General features: G+C 41.8%; 1 protein-coding gene across 5 annotated transcripts in view; it reads left to right on the top strand.

Moving 5' to 3' along the window:
* Nucleotides 1-15,861, top strand: part of PELI1 (pellino E3 ubiquitin protein ligase 1) — a 38,001-nt gene that overhangs the window by 16,542 nt on the left and 5,598 nt on the right. For 3 of the 5 annotated variants that reach the window (XM_015856557.2, XM_015856560.2, XM_015856559.2), the window contains 3 exons: nucleotides 13,042-13,186; nucleotides 13,636-13,765; nucleotides 15,599-15,700. In XM_015856557.2, the coding sequence (XP_015712043.1) occupies nucleotides 13,042-13,186; nucleotides 13,636-13,765; nucleotides 15,599-15,700 (377 nt within the window). Of the gene's footprint in view, nucleotides 1-5,796; nucleotides 5,970-13,041; nucleotides 13,187-13,635; nucleotides 13,766-15,598; nucleotides 15,701-15,861 lie in introns of those variants that run through there. The other 2 variants (XM_015856561.2, XM_015856562.2) reach the window with 2 other exon arrangements.

The raw sequence follows: 15,861 nt of genomic DNA on the forward strand, positions 1-15,861 counted from the left end.
GTGGGAATGAAAACTTTCAGGTACTGCAGGTTCAGCTAGTCCTGCTAGCAAGTACCTTAAAGTTTTGCAAGCAGGAAAAATGCTTCGTGGAAATGAATTTGAATTGGAACTCTGTTTCTTAATCTAGAGGAACTGCAATACCTGAAGCTCCATGAATCCAAGTTCTGCTCTTCAAAGAACTCGGAACTACTCCTACAAAGTTATTTGGGGAAGCATTTGTCCATAGCCGATGTTGATTGAATTAGCAGATACAGCATTTGGTTTGCAGGGTTTTCAACATCCTGAAATGTTCCTGGAGAATTTCAAAATCAAACAAACTAAAAAACAGCAGCAAAGACCCCTCAAGGCTATTCTCTTGGTTAGAAGCCCAAAGCAACTACATCTTCATGCTTCTGACTTAGCAGATTGCTTACATGAGTTTGACCTTCCAGGAAACTAAAATGTTCTCTTCAGTATTATTTTTTCTGCCTTGGATTTTGGTGATCCAGCACTTATGATATTTCAGACCATTCTTGAGGGGCCAGGTGAGTGACTGTCTCAAGAGTAGGTGAAATCCAAAATGTCTTATTTGAACAATCGTTGTTGTGAATAAAGTTCTGTAATGCCAGTGCTTGCACAGAATACACTTGTCTTGTGCAGTGATTGTAAAACATGGGATCTTGTGGCTCTTATCCTTTCAAATGCATAATTAGCCCACACAGTCTTTGGTGTGTCAGCAGTAGTTCTTGCTAATCATTTTTCTTTACGCAAATGGTGAAGCAAACTAGCATAGGAAAGCTGTCAACAAACTTGAAGCTCCAGGTTCGTTTGAAAGTCATCTTGTCATTTGTAGTTCTCTGTCATTCAATATGCTTTTCCTATTTCCCAAGGGAGGATTGCATGTCTTGAGGGGACATTTCATGCTTAAAGCTCACAGTCTCTTGCTGTAATAGCTTGACAACCGGGGAAATCAACTTCTACTTGAGCAGGAGGTTGGACTAAATGACATCCTGAGGTCCTGGATTATCCTGTGATTCAGTGAAGTTTCTCAAAAGAAAGAGATTGGTTTAGCCTTTTGGGATCATATAGGCATTGTTCTGATTTTTGGTGAATAGTGAAGAAGGGTAAAGGTGAGAAACCTGTAATACCAGATAGCTTATTTGAAGGAGACCTGAATTTAAAATCTCTTAGTATTCTCTTGTTTTGGACCTCATTCAGAAAATATTGTCAATATCATTAGGGACTTTTGGAGTTAGCTTTTGTTTTTGTATTTTTCATCATACCGCTCCATCTAGAATCAGCTTAGAGTTAGAACCAGGATTAAGTCTTGACTGACTGACTCTGTTCTGTGAATAGGTCTGCCAGCCTGCGGGTGTTTCTTCAGTGCTGCTGGCGGTTCCTTCGGCTTACAGTAAGATTAGCTGTGAAATACGTTCTCAGTCCAAGGATGAGTAATCTAGAATGCACTCTTTTTTGGTGGGGTCTCTCCCCAGCAGGAATTTGGAAGTACTAAACTGATAGAGTGCCAAAAGCCACATGTGCCAGCTAAAACAGAATCTGGCCTTGAGACAGAGGGCCAGTTATGTTTTTGATCTGTAAGATGGAATATGTGTTGATGGTAACATGCTGTACTTAAATCAATGAAGGGCTTTCCTGGTTTACCTTGGGAGGAGGCTCACAAATTTCTAAGAGCAGAACAGGACTTCATAAGAGGCACGTGCTATGCTCATCCAATGGCTAAAGATGACTCAAGCCATGGGAAATGCTGCTTGCAGTGTGATTTGTAGCTTCTGTGACTAGGTTCTTGCAGCTTCAGCAATGGATTGCTCCACAGTTGCCTGAGATGTACCATGGCTGTTGGATCACCAACGTTGTAGAGATGGCAGATCTTTTTTTGAAGGAGAGTTTGATGTGCCTTAACTTGAGATTCTACTTGGGGCTCTTTTACTTGCTGTCCCACAAATCTAATTATCCTTTCCTGACCCCTTCCAGAAATGGTCAGTGTGGCTCATAAAGCTGTGCCATCTACCCTTCATGTTAAAACAGCATGAGATAGAGCAAAGTAATCTTCTCTGAAAACTCTAACAATGGACCTTTGTTTGCTTTGCCCTTAAAAGAATTTTCTTCTTGCCATTAGGCACCACTTAGTAGAGCAGGGAATTAGGTCATTTCCTTCCCTCCTCCTCTTCCTGCAGATTACTCGATTAACGTTTCTATTGTATACTCTAATTAGCATGTTCTTGGCTTCAGGCTGCTTTCACCCCTTAATCTCCTTAAAACACTGTACTATGACTTTATTAACTATATAACATGGGAATTCCTTGCGCAGAGATTACATGTGGTGTAATACAATGAAAGATTAATGGTACTGGTAAGCCAGTAATCTTCCATCCTTTCTTCTTACCCCGTACTCCTGTAATGGAGCCAGTACTTTCCAGTGCATGGGAATTGTCTTTTTTGGAGTATCGTTGACTTTGATCAGAGTTCAGTCTCTGACTCCATGGGAAACAGAGGTAAGGTGGTGTATAGTGCATGTTTGGCATTCAGTGTTGAGTGTATTTCCCCTTGGGACTGTTACAGACCCTATTCTTCCAAGTTTTTGCTTTTACTTTTTCCTGTAGTTGCTTTTCTTCGTTATCTTACGTGCCGTGATTTCCAGCATTTACCCTGTATTGGGCTTTAATTTCACTCCCTTCCCAGTTTTGTAAACACGCAACTATTGATAATTTTATTTAAAATGTATTTCCTGAAGCATTAAGATACCGGTCAGGTGAACTCTGGGATGAGACGCTTGCTAGTGTGCAGTCTCAGCTGTCCACATGATAGTGGACATAGCATTGCCCTTTGTCCGTATCTGCAAGTCTGTCTTTAACTGATACAGGTAGAAATATATTCCTCTTAAAAGCTCATTTTGAATGTCACATGGAATCGCATAATTATATCAAACTGTACAGCATCTGCTTGTGACTCAGATAGAAGAACATGACGATTACAGCCCTTTATTTCTTTAATAGCTTCAAGGAAAGAACCTCCCCTGCATTTAAGCATCACTTCATGAAATTAGCAGTGATATCTTGGGCTGCAGATTTCATTGTTTTGATCTAGCATGGTTGGCAGCATCTCTTTTTCGGGGGAAGACAGAGCATGCGTGGTGAGAGCACACTTAAGGCATTTGCTTCCAATCCTTGAAGCAGAGCACAGTTCTTATTTGAAGTAGAAATGATTAGACCTTCTCTTAATAGAAGTCAAGAACAGAGGAGAGTATGGCTATGAATAAACACAGGCAAGGTAACAGTATTTTAGAACTCAGGGTAAGGTTTTTGGCTAGCCTCTTAAGTGTACTGGAATAAAATAAGCCCCGATAGCCCTCTGCTGTAAGTTAGAGCATGATTAGCTCTGAAGAGGGGATTGTGCAGTGTACACCTGCTAGCAGAAGACTCCTCAGGAGCAGGATAGGGCACAGATAATGGGGGATAGGTGGGATGTAAGGATGAGAACTGTTACCTGTGGGAAGCTGGGTTGACCAAGTGGAAGGTATATCTAAACCTGCAGCTGCTCATCCTACAACTTTTATGGTTGCAGCATAAGGTAATCCATGGGTTCATTAACTTGGGTTTTGTTAAATGAATAAATAAAATAAAGCTCTTGGCAGCCAATTAACATTAAGTTCTACTTTTCAGGCTGATCTCTTTTGAAACAGTACTACTCGAGCCTTGTGACCTTTGTGAGAAAAGTAATCCAATCTAGAAATGTTCATTTCAATGTAATTGATCAGTGCAGTTAAATGAATGTGCTGGTACAGAGCACCTCTTGTATTTTTTGTTGCTGTACCTGTATGTGTAGTGATGCTAATGCAGTTATGATGTTTTAGGGTTTGTTTGATTGTTTTTTAAACAGCCATTGTTAATATTAAAGGTCTTTGTCTTATACAGGCCAGGGCAAAGTGTAAAATACTTGAAGGAGATGGAGAAGGTGATTGGGATAGACAGCTCTTCCACCATATTGCAGGGTGCCATTTGGAGGCTTTACTTCACTTCTTAGCACTGGAAAAGTGAGGCTTGCACACCAGAAGAGTGAGAGTACTGATTTTGGCAGGGGGGCAGAGCTTGAACCTCAAGATGTGGCTCAATGAGTTTCTGCCTTTACTGATGAGATTCACGTGGAAGGTTCTGATCTTGTCACTGGCATTGGTGCAGCTTGTTTACAGAGCTAACTCACAAATGGATTTAATAACTTTAGTTAAAGGTAGCAGGAGTTTGTTTGTTTGCTTTCTAATCACTTTATCAGCTTGGTAATCTGACAGCTGTGATAATGGCCGTGCCATCTGAGATCAGTATTGAGCAGCATGTGCTCTTTGGTGAGGCCCAGAGCAAAGTGGAGATGATAGAATTTGCATATTGGTGCTTCTTCAAAGTGCTCCTTGGTGCTTGGTGATTATGACTCAGTCACTTCTGCTGTGCTTAGTAATCCATGATGGGGTGGGAGGGAGCATCTTTGAACCTCTATACAGTTCTGTTAACCAGTATATCCCTGTGCCAGGGAGTTCTAAAGTTCAGTTTTTCAGGTGACAAGATCATGTAACAGCAGAGCCTTGCAGTATTACTTTGAAGAAGGTTAGATATGGAGTACAGGTGGAGGAGAGAGGAGAAAAAAAGAAACCTAAGCATTAACCTCATTCTCAGCAGTGAAGCCTACATATACAGAGTTGCAACTTGTGCTGTATTACAGCATTAAGAACCAAAAGCAGCTAGTTTGGCAGTGTTTAGCTCTGAGTGCTCCGATCTAATGCACCTCCCCATCATGCCTTCAGTTCTGCTGCTACAGCTGTTTGCACAGCCGTGCTGTGAGCTGAACTGGGAAACAGATCCAGCTGAAAAACAACAAAGTGGGTAAAGAAACTTTTGAAAATGCAGACAGCTTTGCTGTGAAGCAGATCAAGTAAAGCGATTCATGAAGCTGCACTTGCAAAATTGCTGTGGTGAGCTCTGCTATTGGAAAAAAGCATCAGAAATACCAACACAGCCAACTGTAGGATTTGGTTATGCCAGACATCAGCCTGAGTGCGCATCATTTGAGCCAGGGTAACTGTTTAACTGCTTAATTCATCACAACTACATTGTAAAACCTCATGTAAATATTTAACTGCTGCGCTGGATCTCGCAGCAGAGGAAGAACGTTTGCATGATCAGTTCTGCGAGGTGGTAAATTGGAAGCTGTGGCAACTCAATCACCATTTTATGCTTCAGGCATTTAAATGATCCAACCCACTGGCTTGATGCGGTGATTTCAGAACCTGATCTGGTGCATGCAGATTTACCTCTCTGGATGTGCGTCCTGTAGGAACGGGCTGTTGCAGCATCGTTGGCCTGATGAGTCCAGTATCCAAAAGCAGCTGTGTGCGCATCCAGCACTAGTAGCAGCAAAAACCAGGCTGGCAATACCTGAAGACTTTCTGCTGTTTTAATTTTTAGTGTATTAAGAAATCGCTTTGTGTAGGAGGTGAGAAAAGCTAGCTGGGCTAATAAGTGATGATTTAAATAAAAAGAAAGGTATAGCATGCACGGGTACAGTTATGTAAGAGGAGCTGAGAAGGAAATAGAACAGTGTTTCTCGGAGAGCCTAAACTGAAGAAGTGCTGGGGAACTGGGCTGCAGGATAGCTTTCAACACACCCTCTAGTTCCTTTTTTTCCTTTTTGGGGCCAGAGAGTGATGAATTTATGGCATGACAAGCAGGATGCAGGCTGTGACTTCAGCCAATGGTGCGCAGTGTGGTGGTGTTTACCTAGCTGACGTAAGGCAGAGCCAGCCCCTGTTTAGTCAGAATGCGTTACCCACTGCCGAAGTAAAAGCACACAGCAGAGGCACTTGGTCTGACAGTTGCTGGGATTTAAAAGAGTTGGTGGGTTTTGTCTGTCTTTTAAACGAGACAAGATTTTTTTTCTTCCTTTTCTCCGCAGTGTAGAAATTGTGAAGGAACAGAAAAATACTGGTAAGTTCTCTGTGTGCCATCTCTTGTGCATTCTAATCTTGTGTTGTTTCAGTCTTCTGTAATAGCTCCCTCAGTTGCCTGGTTCCCCAGAAGGCAGCTGACAACCAGTTTGGTGATGTGGCTGAGGGGAAATGTGAGAGCAGGCAGTGCTTGCTGGCTGCTTCTCCACCTCAAATAGGAAGAGATGCTCAAAGTGCTGCTTGTTCAGAAGGAGTCAGTTGCTTCCCGTATGCAGGTGCAGAGCAAGATGCCTATTATGAAATTGTACGAAGGGGGATTTCTCACAGAGCTGTTAAATGTTACTGTTGCCTAAACCAAAAGAGGCTTCAGTGCAATTGTTACTCTAATGTTTGCAGGGTGAAATGATAGGCTGTGTGGAGAAGCTTTAGTGTAATATGAGCGTCTGTTTAGCTGCTGTTTTGGTACATGAACTGCCTCGTCAGGAAGTCAGGAGCTTGGAAAGCAAAACGGTGATGTTCGGGTCTGTGGAGCAAGATGTCATTGTGGTTTTGTGCAAGTGCAGGGCTCTCCGCTACCTCAGGTGCATTGTACAGTAGATCTCCCTGTGCTCAATCATCAAAACATAACAAGCTCCATCTGTTTGAGTAATGGTCCTTTTAAAAATGAAACACCTATATTTTGGTATCAGCTCTTAATCTGCGTAGGGAAGCTGTGCTGCTCTCACTGAATTGCGGTGAATGCTGAGACTACTTATTTTTGAGGGAATAGTGTGTAATTTGTCTGAAGGTAGTAAAGAGTGGGACTCTAAGGGATCCTGACTGCAGAGTTCTGTGTCAAACCATTCGACCTTACTTCTGCCACTTCATACTGGCACAGCACAAAGTTTTTCATTTCCTGCTTCTACTTTCACAAAGCGCTCTGTGAAGATATAAATAGGTAGTGCTGTGGTTAATGAGCACAGAGCATTGTTTTATCAGCATGCCTGTTATACTGTTTTATGGCTTCAGATGTCATCGCTTGTACAAGTGATTTCATACTCCAGTTTTCAAATAAAGATTAAAAACTCCCTTTAAAATATTATACAGAGCTTGTAGTAACTGTCATAGCACAAACACAACCAGTCTGTGTGCTGATCTTTCTAAGTAGCTTATACAAATAAGTTCTGTCTGGTGGCTCAGCTGACACAGCCAGTGCATCCTGTAGTTAATTACTCTAGTGCTGAGAGTATAAAGAAAAGTTCTTTTAAAGCAACCAGTGAGTTAACATGGTTTGAGTTTTTATGCTTTGTCACTGGTTTCTGACAGCTGACTTGGAGTACATGGGTGGTAAGGTTTAACTGGTAAAGAACCTTTTCTTGCTAATTAAGGTTATGGATAATATTGCAGTGACAGCTTTAAAATAGCCACCTTGTGCTAAAAGACAAATGTTTCCAGCTTCCCACACACAGTCTGAATTACATCAGTTATAATCTGTAGGAGGATATCATGGTTTCCTCAGGGGAGATTCAGCTGTTACTTTTCGTAACTGAAAAAATACTGGATTTTTTTATTTTTTTATTTTTTGAGAATATTTTCAGAATTGATTTTTGTCAAACTGTTACGGTGGATCATTAGCTGTTATATAACTCCTTCAGTTTTAATATGCCTGACCCCACTCTGATCCCATCAGCGGCGATTCACAGTAAGGGAACTGAAGGTAGCAGAGGTCTGATTGAAATGAGGCTTCTGCAGTTAGACACGTTTTCCATCTTCTGAAGAAGAATGAGATTTTTGAGCACCGTCATAAAGTACAAGTTTTCATATAGGCAACTGTAATAGGAGTCTTGTTCTAAAATGTTTGCCTGGAAAAATGTTCATCCTCACTTGTCCTCTGAGCTTCATAAAACTACTAAGAGCTGCTTTGGTTTGCCTCTGTGATGGAAACAGCACTCGAGGCAGCACACTGTGTGGCAACCCAACTAAATAGCTGTTACTTTCACTGGAAAAGGTTGGATGTAGTCTCGGTGAAAAGCAGTAGATGTGGTCTTGTGTATCAAACTAATGCCTTTTTGGAGTTGTATACAGGCAGTGTGTTTTGTTTGCATTGTTTTGTGCTTGCTATCCTAAGTGGGAGAGGCTGCTTTCTCATTTCAGGATTCAGCCTTGTTGTCTTTTCAGTGTTTTTGTATCATAAGATGCTCTTGTGTATATAGGGATGACTAAGCTTATTCAGAGGTTAGGAAAAGCAGACAATATAGGGTAATGAAATAAAAAGCCATACAAAAGCAGAGGTCTGGGCTAAATTTCCATTCTTCTGAGGCTTTTTCTACACTTTTGTTAGGTAGCATTTCTTTTCCTTGAAAGGAGGGGAAAATTAATGACCCTCCTATAGGAAGGAAAAGTAGTGCTACAGATCTGAAGTGACAGTGCAACTTGAATACTTACCAGCTGTTTTGCTTATACTTTTCCCATGCATCTGCAATGAAGGATGAAAGCTGTAGACAGAATCCGACTGATTTAGAAAGTGAAATATAATCAGACTTGCTGAACCTAAAGTTCCAGGTGTGTGTGTGAAGGAAACAGGGGCTTGTTTTTAACTAGGAACTGGATGAAGAGTGGAAACTATAGCTTATAAACATGGAACGCTCTCCTGGGACTTGTGTGCTCTTTTACCCAGTTGCTCCAGATAGAAAATAAATAGAAGCTTCTAAAAAGATGTCCAAAATTTGCTGCCACTCCAGTTATTTCATGTGTAGTGCTGTAAGCTACTGTATTAACAACCGTGTTTCCAAATCCAGTGGTCTTGGCTTCATAGGACTTCTAATCAAGCAAGGAGATGGGCTGCTGTAGATTACTTCTTTTACATCTCTCTAGTTGCTTATTGCCTCTCAGTTCTCAGTTCTCTTGACACATGCAGATATCTTCATCTTGAGAGACGGGTATTACATGCAGCCCTCTTGTGTCATGCTTACCTTAATTTTGATGTTCCAGTCCTTTAAATCTACAAGTCGTGGGCTTATCTTTGAAGGGTTAAGAAGCACTTGTGCTTTGGTTGGTTCTTGAGATGGTGCTGGCTTTCTGAAAACTGAATTCTAGGCCTAGACTTAAGCTGGAAAGTTGTGTTCACCAGTCTCTCTACATGGGGCAGCCCTAGATCAGGTTATTCAGGGCCGTGTGCTGCTGAGGCTTCAATGTTTCCAGCAGTGAAGGTCTCACAGCTGCTCAGGACTTTTTTTTCCATCTCTAATTGCTAATCATAATTTGCTGTGTTGCAGCTAAATTATTGCCTCCTATTTCTGTCACTGCGTACCTGTGAGAAGAGTTGGGTTATGTTTTGTCTATATCCACCCTGACTTAAAGTAGTATTGCTGAATGAAGAGCTGCATGTGATGGTTGCAGGGATTGTAAATGGAGAACTACAAATAGCAAGCTGTATAAAAAATGAGTAGCTGTCTTGTGCTTTATTTCTGTAAGGAAAAAAAAAAAAAAGCCCTAAACCTTAGAATATGTAGATACGGAACATAATGATAATATAAAAATGGAAAAATATTCATCTTTTGCATCTGAATCAGCATATTTTTAATTTCCTCATTGACAGAGGACTTCTTTTTATACAGTGAGAGTGTTTCTTTCTTTTTTAATGCAGTATTTTAGAAAAGGGCTAGTCTGGCACTAGCTACAGTTGCTAACAGCCTATAATGCTGGCTCTGTGTTTAGAAAATGATGGTAATTTATTACAAAGAGACTTTTATTCTAGTATTTTTAGCTCACAGCGGAGTGTTTAATGAATCTCTGCTTGGGCTCATTGAATTTATGTTCTCCCCTCCCCCCACCCCATATTAACCATTAAGATACTACTATTCTTGATGCAGTTTTAAAGCCTGTGCTCGGTTGGCTAAATAGCAAGCTTATTCACAAAGGTGCTGTGCCCCAGTGCAAACAGGATTGGAAGGCTTTCTGTAGAAGCCAGTACAGGCTAAACATGAATGTAGACTTGTGACCAAAAAGACAGTGGAATGATTGAGCATAGCTGGTGAACTAAACCTGGTAGTTCAACCAAAATTCATTACATCTCATGGTTCCCCACTGGAAACGGTTTGCTCAGGGATAGTAGACATACTCTTGTAACTTGCTTCTGTTCTGTTTTTATGTGCCCAGAGGCTTAAACCTTGGGGTAGTAAGTGAAGGCAAATGTCAGATCACAGAGTGGCTTAGGTTGGAAGGAATCTTAGAGATCAAGCTCCAACCCATCTGCTGAGGGCAGGGCTGCCCCTCACCAGCTCAGGCTGCCCAGGGTCCCATCCAGCCTGGCCTCAAACACCTTCAGGGGGCGGGGGGCATCCACAGCTTCTCTGGGTGATGTGCCTCACCACCTTCGGTGTGAAGAATTTATTTCAAACATCCAACCTATGTTTCCCCTCTTACTTTAAAGCAGTTCCCTGCTTTTCCTATTGCTATCAGACCACAAAACGAATCAGTTTCCCTCCTACTTATAAGCTCCCTTCGAGTACTGGGAGGTTGCAGTGAGGTCTCCCCAGCGATTACTCCAGGCTGAACAAGCTCAGCTTCCTCAGCCTGTCTTAGGAGTGGTTTTCCAGCCCTCTAAGCATCTTCATGGCTCCCCTGTGGACCTGCTCGCACAGCTCTGTGTCCCTCTTATACTGGGGGCCTCTGACTTGGATGCAGTACTCCAGGTGGGGCCTCACAAAGATGGAACAGAGGGGGACAGTCCCCTCCCTCCCCCTGCTGCCACCCTCTGTTGAACTGTTGGCCTTTTGGGCCGCAAGTTCACACTGCTGCTCATGTCCAGCTTTTCATCCACCAGGACCATCAAGTCCTTCTCTGCAGGACTTTCTCAGTAAGTTCTTCTCCCAGTCTGTATGCATATCTGGGGTTGCCCCAACCCAAGTACAACAAATTGTACTTGGCCTTGTTGAACATCATTAGGTTCACATGGGCCCACTTATCAAGCCTGTGGCATCACTTCCTTCTGTTGTGCCAACTACATCACTCAGCTTGGTGTCATCAACAAACTTGCCAAGAGTGCACTTGATTCCACTGTCTGTCATTGATAAGGAAGCTGTAGAGTGCCAGTCCCAAGATGGGCTGCTGAGGGCCACCACTTGTGCCCAGCCTCCACCTGGACAAAGAGCCATTGACAACAATCCTGACATTCCTGGCACTGATCCTGATGTTCAGTTGGACTTGAACTGATGTATGTGCGTTATGAAGTGGCTGAAGGCATGTTAGATCTGCAGTGCTTGGTGAGTCTGAGTCTGTTCATTATTAAGTGCTGCAGCAGCGCATGGCTTGCTAAGTCTGTCTCCAGATTCAGCTTTTGAATGTAACAGAACAGAGGACAATAAGGCTTTTCCTTCTATACAAATATCAGAAATATGTGGCTTGCTTTCTGCAATAGCAGTCTTTGCCCCATGTAACTCAAGTGAGTATTTAAGAACAAGAAGGTTGGTGGGAAACCACGTTTCTGTTCCTAAACCAAATTCTAAGTGTGTTTTCAGTTTAGACATCAACTCTTTCCACTCCCTCAAAACAACTACCCATAGGATCACAATCATAGGATGGCTTGGGTTGGAAGGGCCCTTAGATATCATCTAGTTCCAACACCCTTCTGTGGGCAGGGTTGCCACTTTTCAGCAGCTGCAGGGATAGGGCATCCACAGCTTTTCTAGGCAAGCAGTTTCAATGACTCGCCATGCTATACATGGCAGTATTGTGCAAGTTACCTGCCACAGTCTTTCTCCTTGCTACGGAGGAACCAGTGTTAAGAATAACAGAACATTGTTCATGCATTTATTATTTCCGGGAGGAAAAAAAATGTCTTCCTTTTGAGTACAGTGCATTGGGCAGATCATACAGCATGAGAAATAGCTTGTACATTGCACTGAATTGTTTAGGGGGCACTGAATATGGTATGTGCCTGAACTGAAGCTACAGTGTTAGCAGTTCCAAAAGTGACTTGTACAGCTTATAAAGGTTCTGAGACACTGTATGTGCTGCTCCTGGAATAAACCTGGCTGGGTTTGTTTAAATGTGAAACAACAACAAAGGAAAGAGCATTAGAGGGAGCTGGGTGTCAGATGCTTGATGCTTTCATGTATTAAGACTTGTTGCACAGCTAAAGGCAATCACGTGAACTTTTCTCCTTTAATTTCTGCTCAGTCAGCTCTTAAGAAGAGAACACTGGCCACCAGTTTGGGTGGTGCTTTCAAGTAGAGTCTCCCTTAATTGTTCATATGCAATTACATTTACCAAGACTCAGAAGCTGCCTGAATTGGAGTTGCCTTTTTATTTATTTAGCTTTCCATGAAGGTGTTCACTCAACTGGGGAAGCTTTTTGTACTAACACTGGAGTTTAAAACAATTCTTAATGCTTGCCTCCTGCCCTTCTCTAGGTGAATTGATGAGCTCTTTTTTGAAGAACACAGAATAGGATGGGTACTATTCAAATATTTTTCAGCCTTTCTATGGTATTTACTACTCCTGTGCCGTTTGCTAATGGATGGCATTAGGGATTTCATAGTGGTTCTTCTCAGTTCTTAAATGCTAATTCAAAGGACAGCCACTGTGTACTTTAGCAAAGAGATGTGAAGTGCTGTATGTGAATATGCGATGACCAAGTTGAAATTACTCCTGTGTGGAGAGGCCTGAAATGAGGGCAAAAGACTGCTGTGGTGGTTCAAGTAGAAAACAGGTTAATCATTTAGGGAGGAGATGAAATCATTAGGAACCGAGTTCTGAAGACAACATGAGTAACTCTAATGCAAGAAAACTTTAAAGCAAAACAAATGCTGAAATACTAAATTTGATGGGACAAATACTTCATAAGAAATTATCTGTGTATGAATAACGTTAGATGGACGTTTTATCAAGGCTGTATGGGAGTTTTCTGAAAACACTTGCCTGCTCACATAGTTATTGCTGGCAGTTTGGCCTGAATTGACGTGTCTTCAAGTGACTTTTTTAAGTTATTTCAAGCAAAGCCAAAATATGGGAAAGCAGCAGGTGCAAAATAATGTACCTAGTGTACAGGAAGACCAAAAATAAGCGTGCAGGTTGTTGTAATTGATGGACTTCGGTCTGTTACATTTCATTTTCTTTATTTTTTTTTACAGGAAATAATGAAAAAAGTGTGCCACAACTCTTGATCAGTGACCTGAAGTTTGAGAAGAAGTCACTAGCTAAGCTCATGTTTTCTCCTGATCAAGAAAATCATCCATCAAAAGCACCGGTGAAGTATGGTGAATTGATCGTATTGGGGTAAGTGTTTATGTTTGTTGGAAATGAGAATAAGGGTAGATTTTCAAGGCACACTTAACTTGGTTATCTGCAGGTTGCTGTGAGAGGTGATGTGATCGTGCTACCTCTCACTTTCATACCGTGTCTTGAACTCCTTTGATATTTTATCAATCAAGCATTGAAACAAATCCTTTCTACTTGTTGATTGTTGCTTTGAGATGGATCTAGACAGCATTCCTTGCACTGAAGTCTTTGAGTCCATATACTGTAGTTCTGTGGGCATGATTCAGTACTTTATCTACCTATTCTCAGATTTAAATACACGTAACTAATTGGAGATCTGTAACTTATTAATATTGCAATAATTAAGAAGGCTTTGTGTTTAAAATGAAATTTCATGTGGGTCTGCACCTCATGAGAAGGAGTACAGGAATATGGACTTGATTATTTTTCTCTCCTTTCTTTTATAGGTACAATGGATCACTCCCAAATGGAGACAGAGGAAGAAGAAAAAGTAGATTTGCTTTATTTAAAAGGCCCAAAGCAAATGGGGTGAAACCTAGCACTGTGCATATTGCCTGTACCCCTCAAGCAGCAAAGGTAAACTTGATTAGCCAAGTAATAGCCCCACCAGGGGGGTGCAATGCTGGACCTTTTGCTTACCAATGCAAGTGAACTGATCGGTGATGTGTAGGACAGGAGGCTGTCTAGGCTGTTGTGACCATGCAGTGGTGGAGCTCGCTCTCTTGAGGAATATCAGGCTGGCAAAGAGTGTAAAATTAGGAAGCTGTATTTTAGGAAAGCCAAATTCTATTTCTTCAAGGAGTTAGTCAACAAAACTCTCTGGGAATCTGTTCTCAAGGTTAAGGGAGCAGAACAGGCCTGTCAGATCTCGAAACTTTCCTGTGTGCAGAAGAGCTCTCTATCACCAGGTGTAGGAAGACAGAAAAGGAAAGCCACAGACACATATGGCTGAACTGTGATGTAATCAAACTGGACAGCAAGAAGAAAATGCACAAGCAGTGGAGGCAGGGACAGGTAACATAGGAGGAGTATAGGGATAGTGTAGGGTTGGCATCAGGAACACCAAAGCACAACTGGAACTGGACTTTGCTAGGGGTGCAACGAAGGATAAGAAAGGCTTGTATAGGTATGTCAACCAGAAAAGGAAAGTTTAGGAGGGTATACCCTCCCTAGTGAGCAACAGAGACAGGGTTTTACAAGTGGATAAGAAGGATGATGAGAGATCCAACAACACTTTTATATCAGTCAACAGGGAACAGACTCTGCAGCAGGGTCTGTTGTGATAGGACAAGGGGAAATGATTTCAAACTGATTGAGGGGAGATACAGATTGGATATAAGGATGTAGTTTTTACAGTAAGGATGGTGAGGCACTGACACCAGTTGCCTGGAGAAGTGGTGGTGTCCTGTCCCTAGAGACATTTGAGGTCTGGCTGGACAGAGTTCTGAGCATCCGAGCATCTACTTGATTCTGAAAATAATTCAATGCTTAGGAGTATTGATTCCTGATTTAATACTCACCTTTGCTGATTGTTTATGGTCTTCAAATAGTAAGTTCTATCTGGAAGCATTTCACAGAAGTTTGTTTGTTCAGATGGATTTAGTTTTGCTTATGAAGCATGGCATAATCTCTGGGAGGAAAATCTAAACTAACTGAAACCTGGATTACTTTGCTATGATGTGTAGGTCTCTTACCCAGTTTACTAGCACTGCTTGTAGCTTCTTTATCCATGTATGTTATTAATCACCTGTGTTCCGCACAAATGTGCGGAAGAACTTCTTTACAGTGAGGGTGACGGAGCACTGGAACAGGCTGCCCAGGGAGGTGGTGGAGTCTCCTTCTCTGGAGATATTTAAGACCCGCCTGGATGCCTACCTGTGTGACATGGTGTAGGGAGCCTGCTTTGGCAGGGGGGTTGGACTCAATGATCTCTAGAGGTCCCTTCCAACCCCTACAATTCTGTGATTCTGTGATTTTAGTATGAACTCAGAGCTCTTTTTTAGAATGAAGTCTTTAAGTTTTTGTTATTGCTTTGCTGTTGAGAAGTTAGGCTGAGAAGGCTATGAAGATGTTCAATTCAGTTTCAGCCTTTGCACTTAGTTCTGTGTGTCAAAGTCAGCTGTCCTTTAATATTAAGCATGACTAATAATCCATTTTGATTACATTTATTTTGTGGCAGTGTGTGGTAAAGAGACCAGTTTGGTCTGTTGCTGAATCAATCCTACAGGTTTCTTTTTTTAATGACGAGGACTGGTTTTTGTCAAGTCTAACTACAGATGTGTCACTAATGAGCATCTGACTTAAGGTGTTCACTGAGCAGAAAAGAGCCTGGTTATATTGTCTACATTGCTGCTATATTTAGAAGATTTATTGTTCACTGGTTCAGTAATTTGTCTTTTTCCCCCACAGGCAATAAGCAATAAGGACCAACACAGCATATCTTACACTTTATCTCGGGCCCAGACAGTAGTAGTTGAATATACCCATGACAGCAACACAGATATGTTCCAGGTATGTGAATTAAATGAGACCAAAATGTGTTCTCCCCTGTGCTGGTTTCTAATGAGTTGTTATTTCAATATGCTTTGCCTCTCAGATGTGAAATTCTGTTACTTGCTGCAGTTTTTCTTCAGAGATGTTCAGTTCTGTTCATTCTGAAGGCCATCGTGTGT

This window comes from Coturnix japonica, chromosome 3 (genome assembly GCF_001577835.2).
Source record: "Coturnix japonica isolate 7356 chromosome 3, Coturnix japonica 2.1, whole genome shotgun sequence".
Lineage (NCBI taxonomy): Eukaryota > Metazoa > Chordata > Aves > Galliformes > Phasianidae > Coturnix > Coturnix japonica.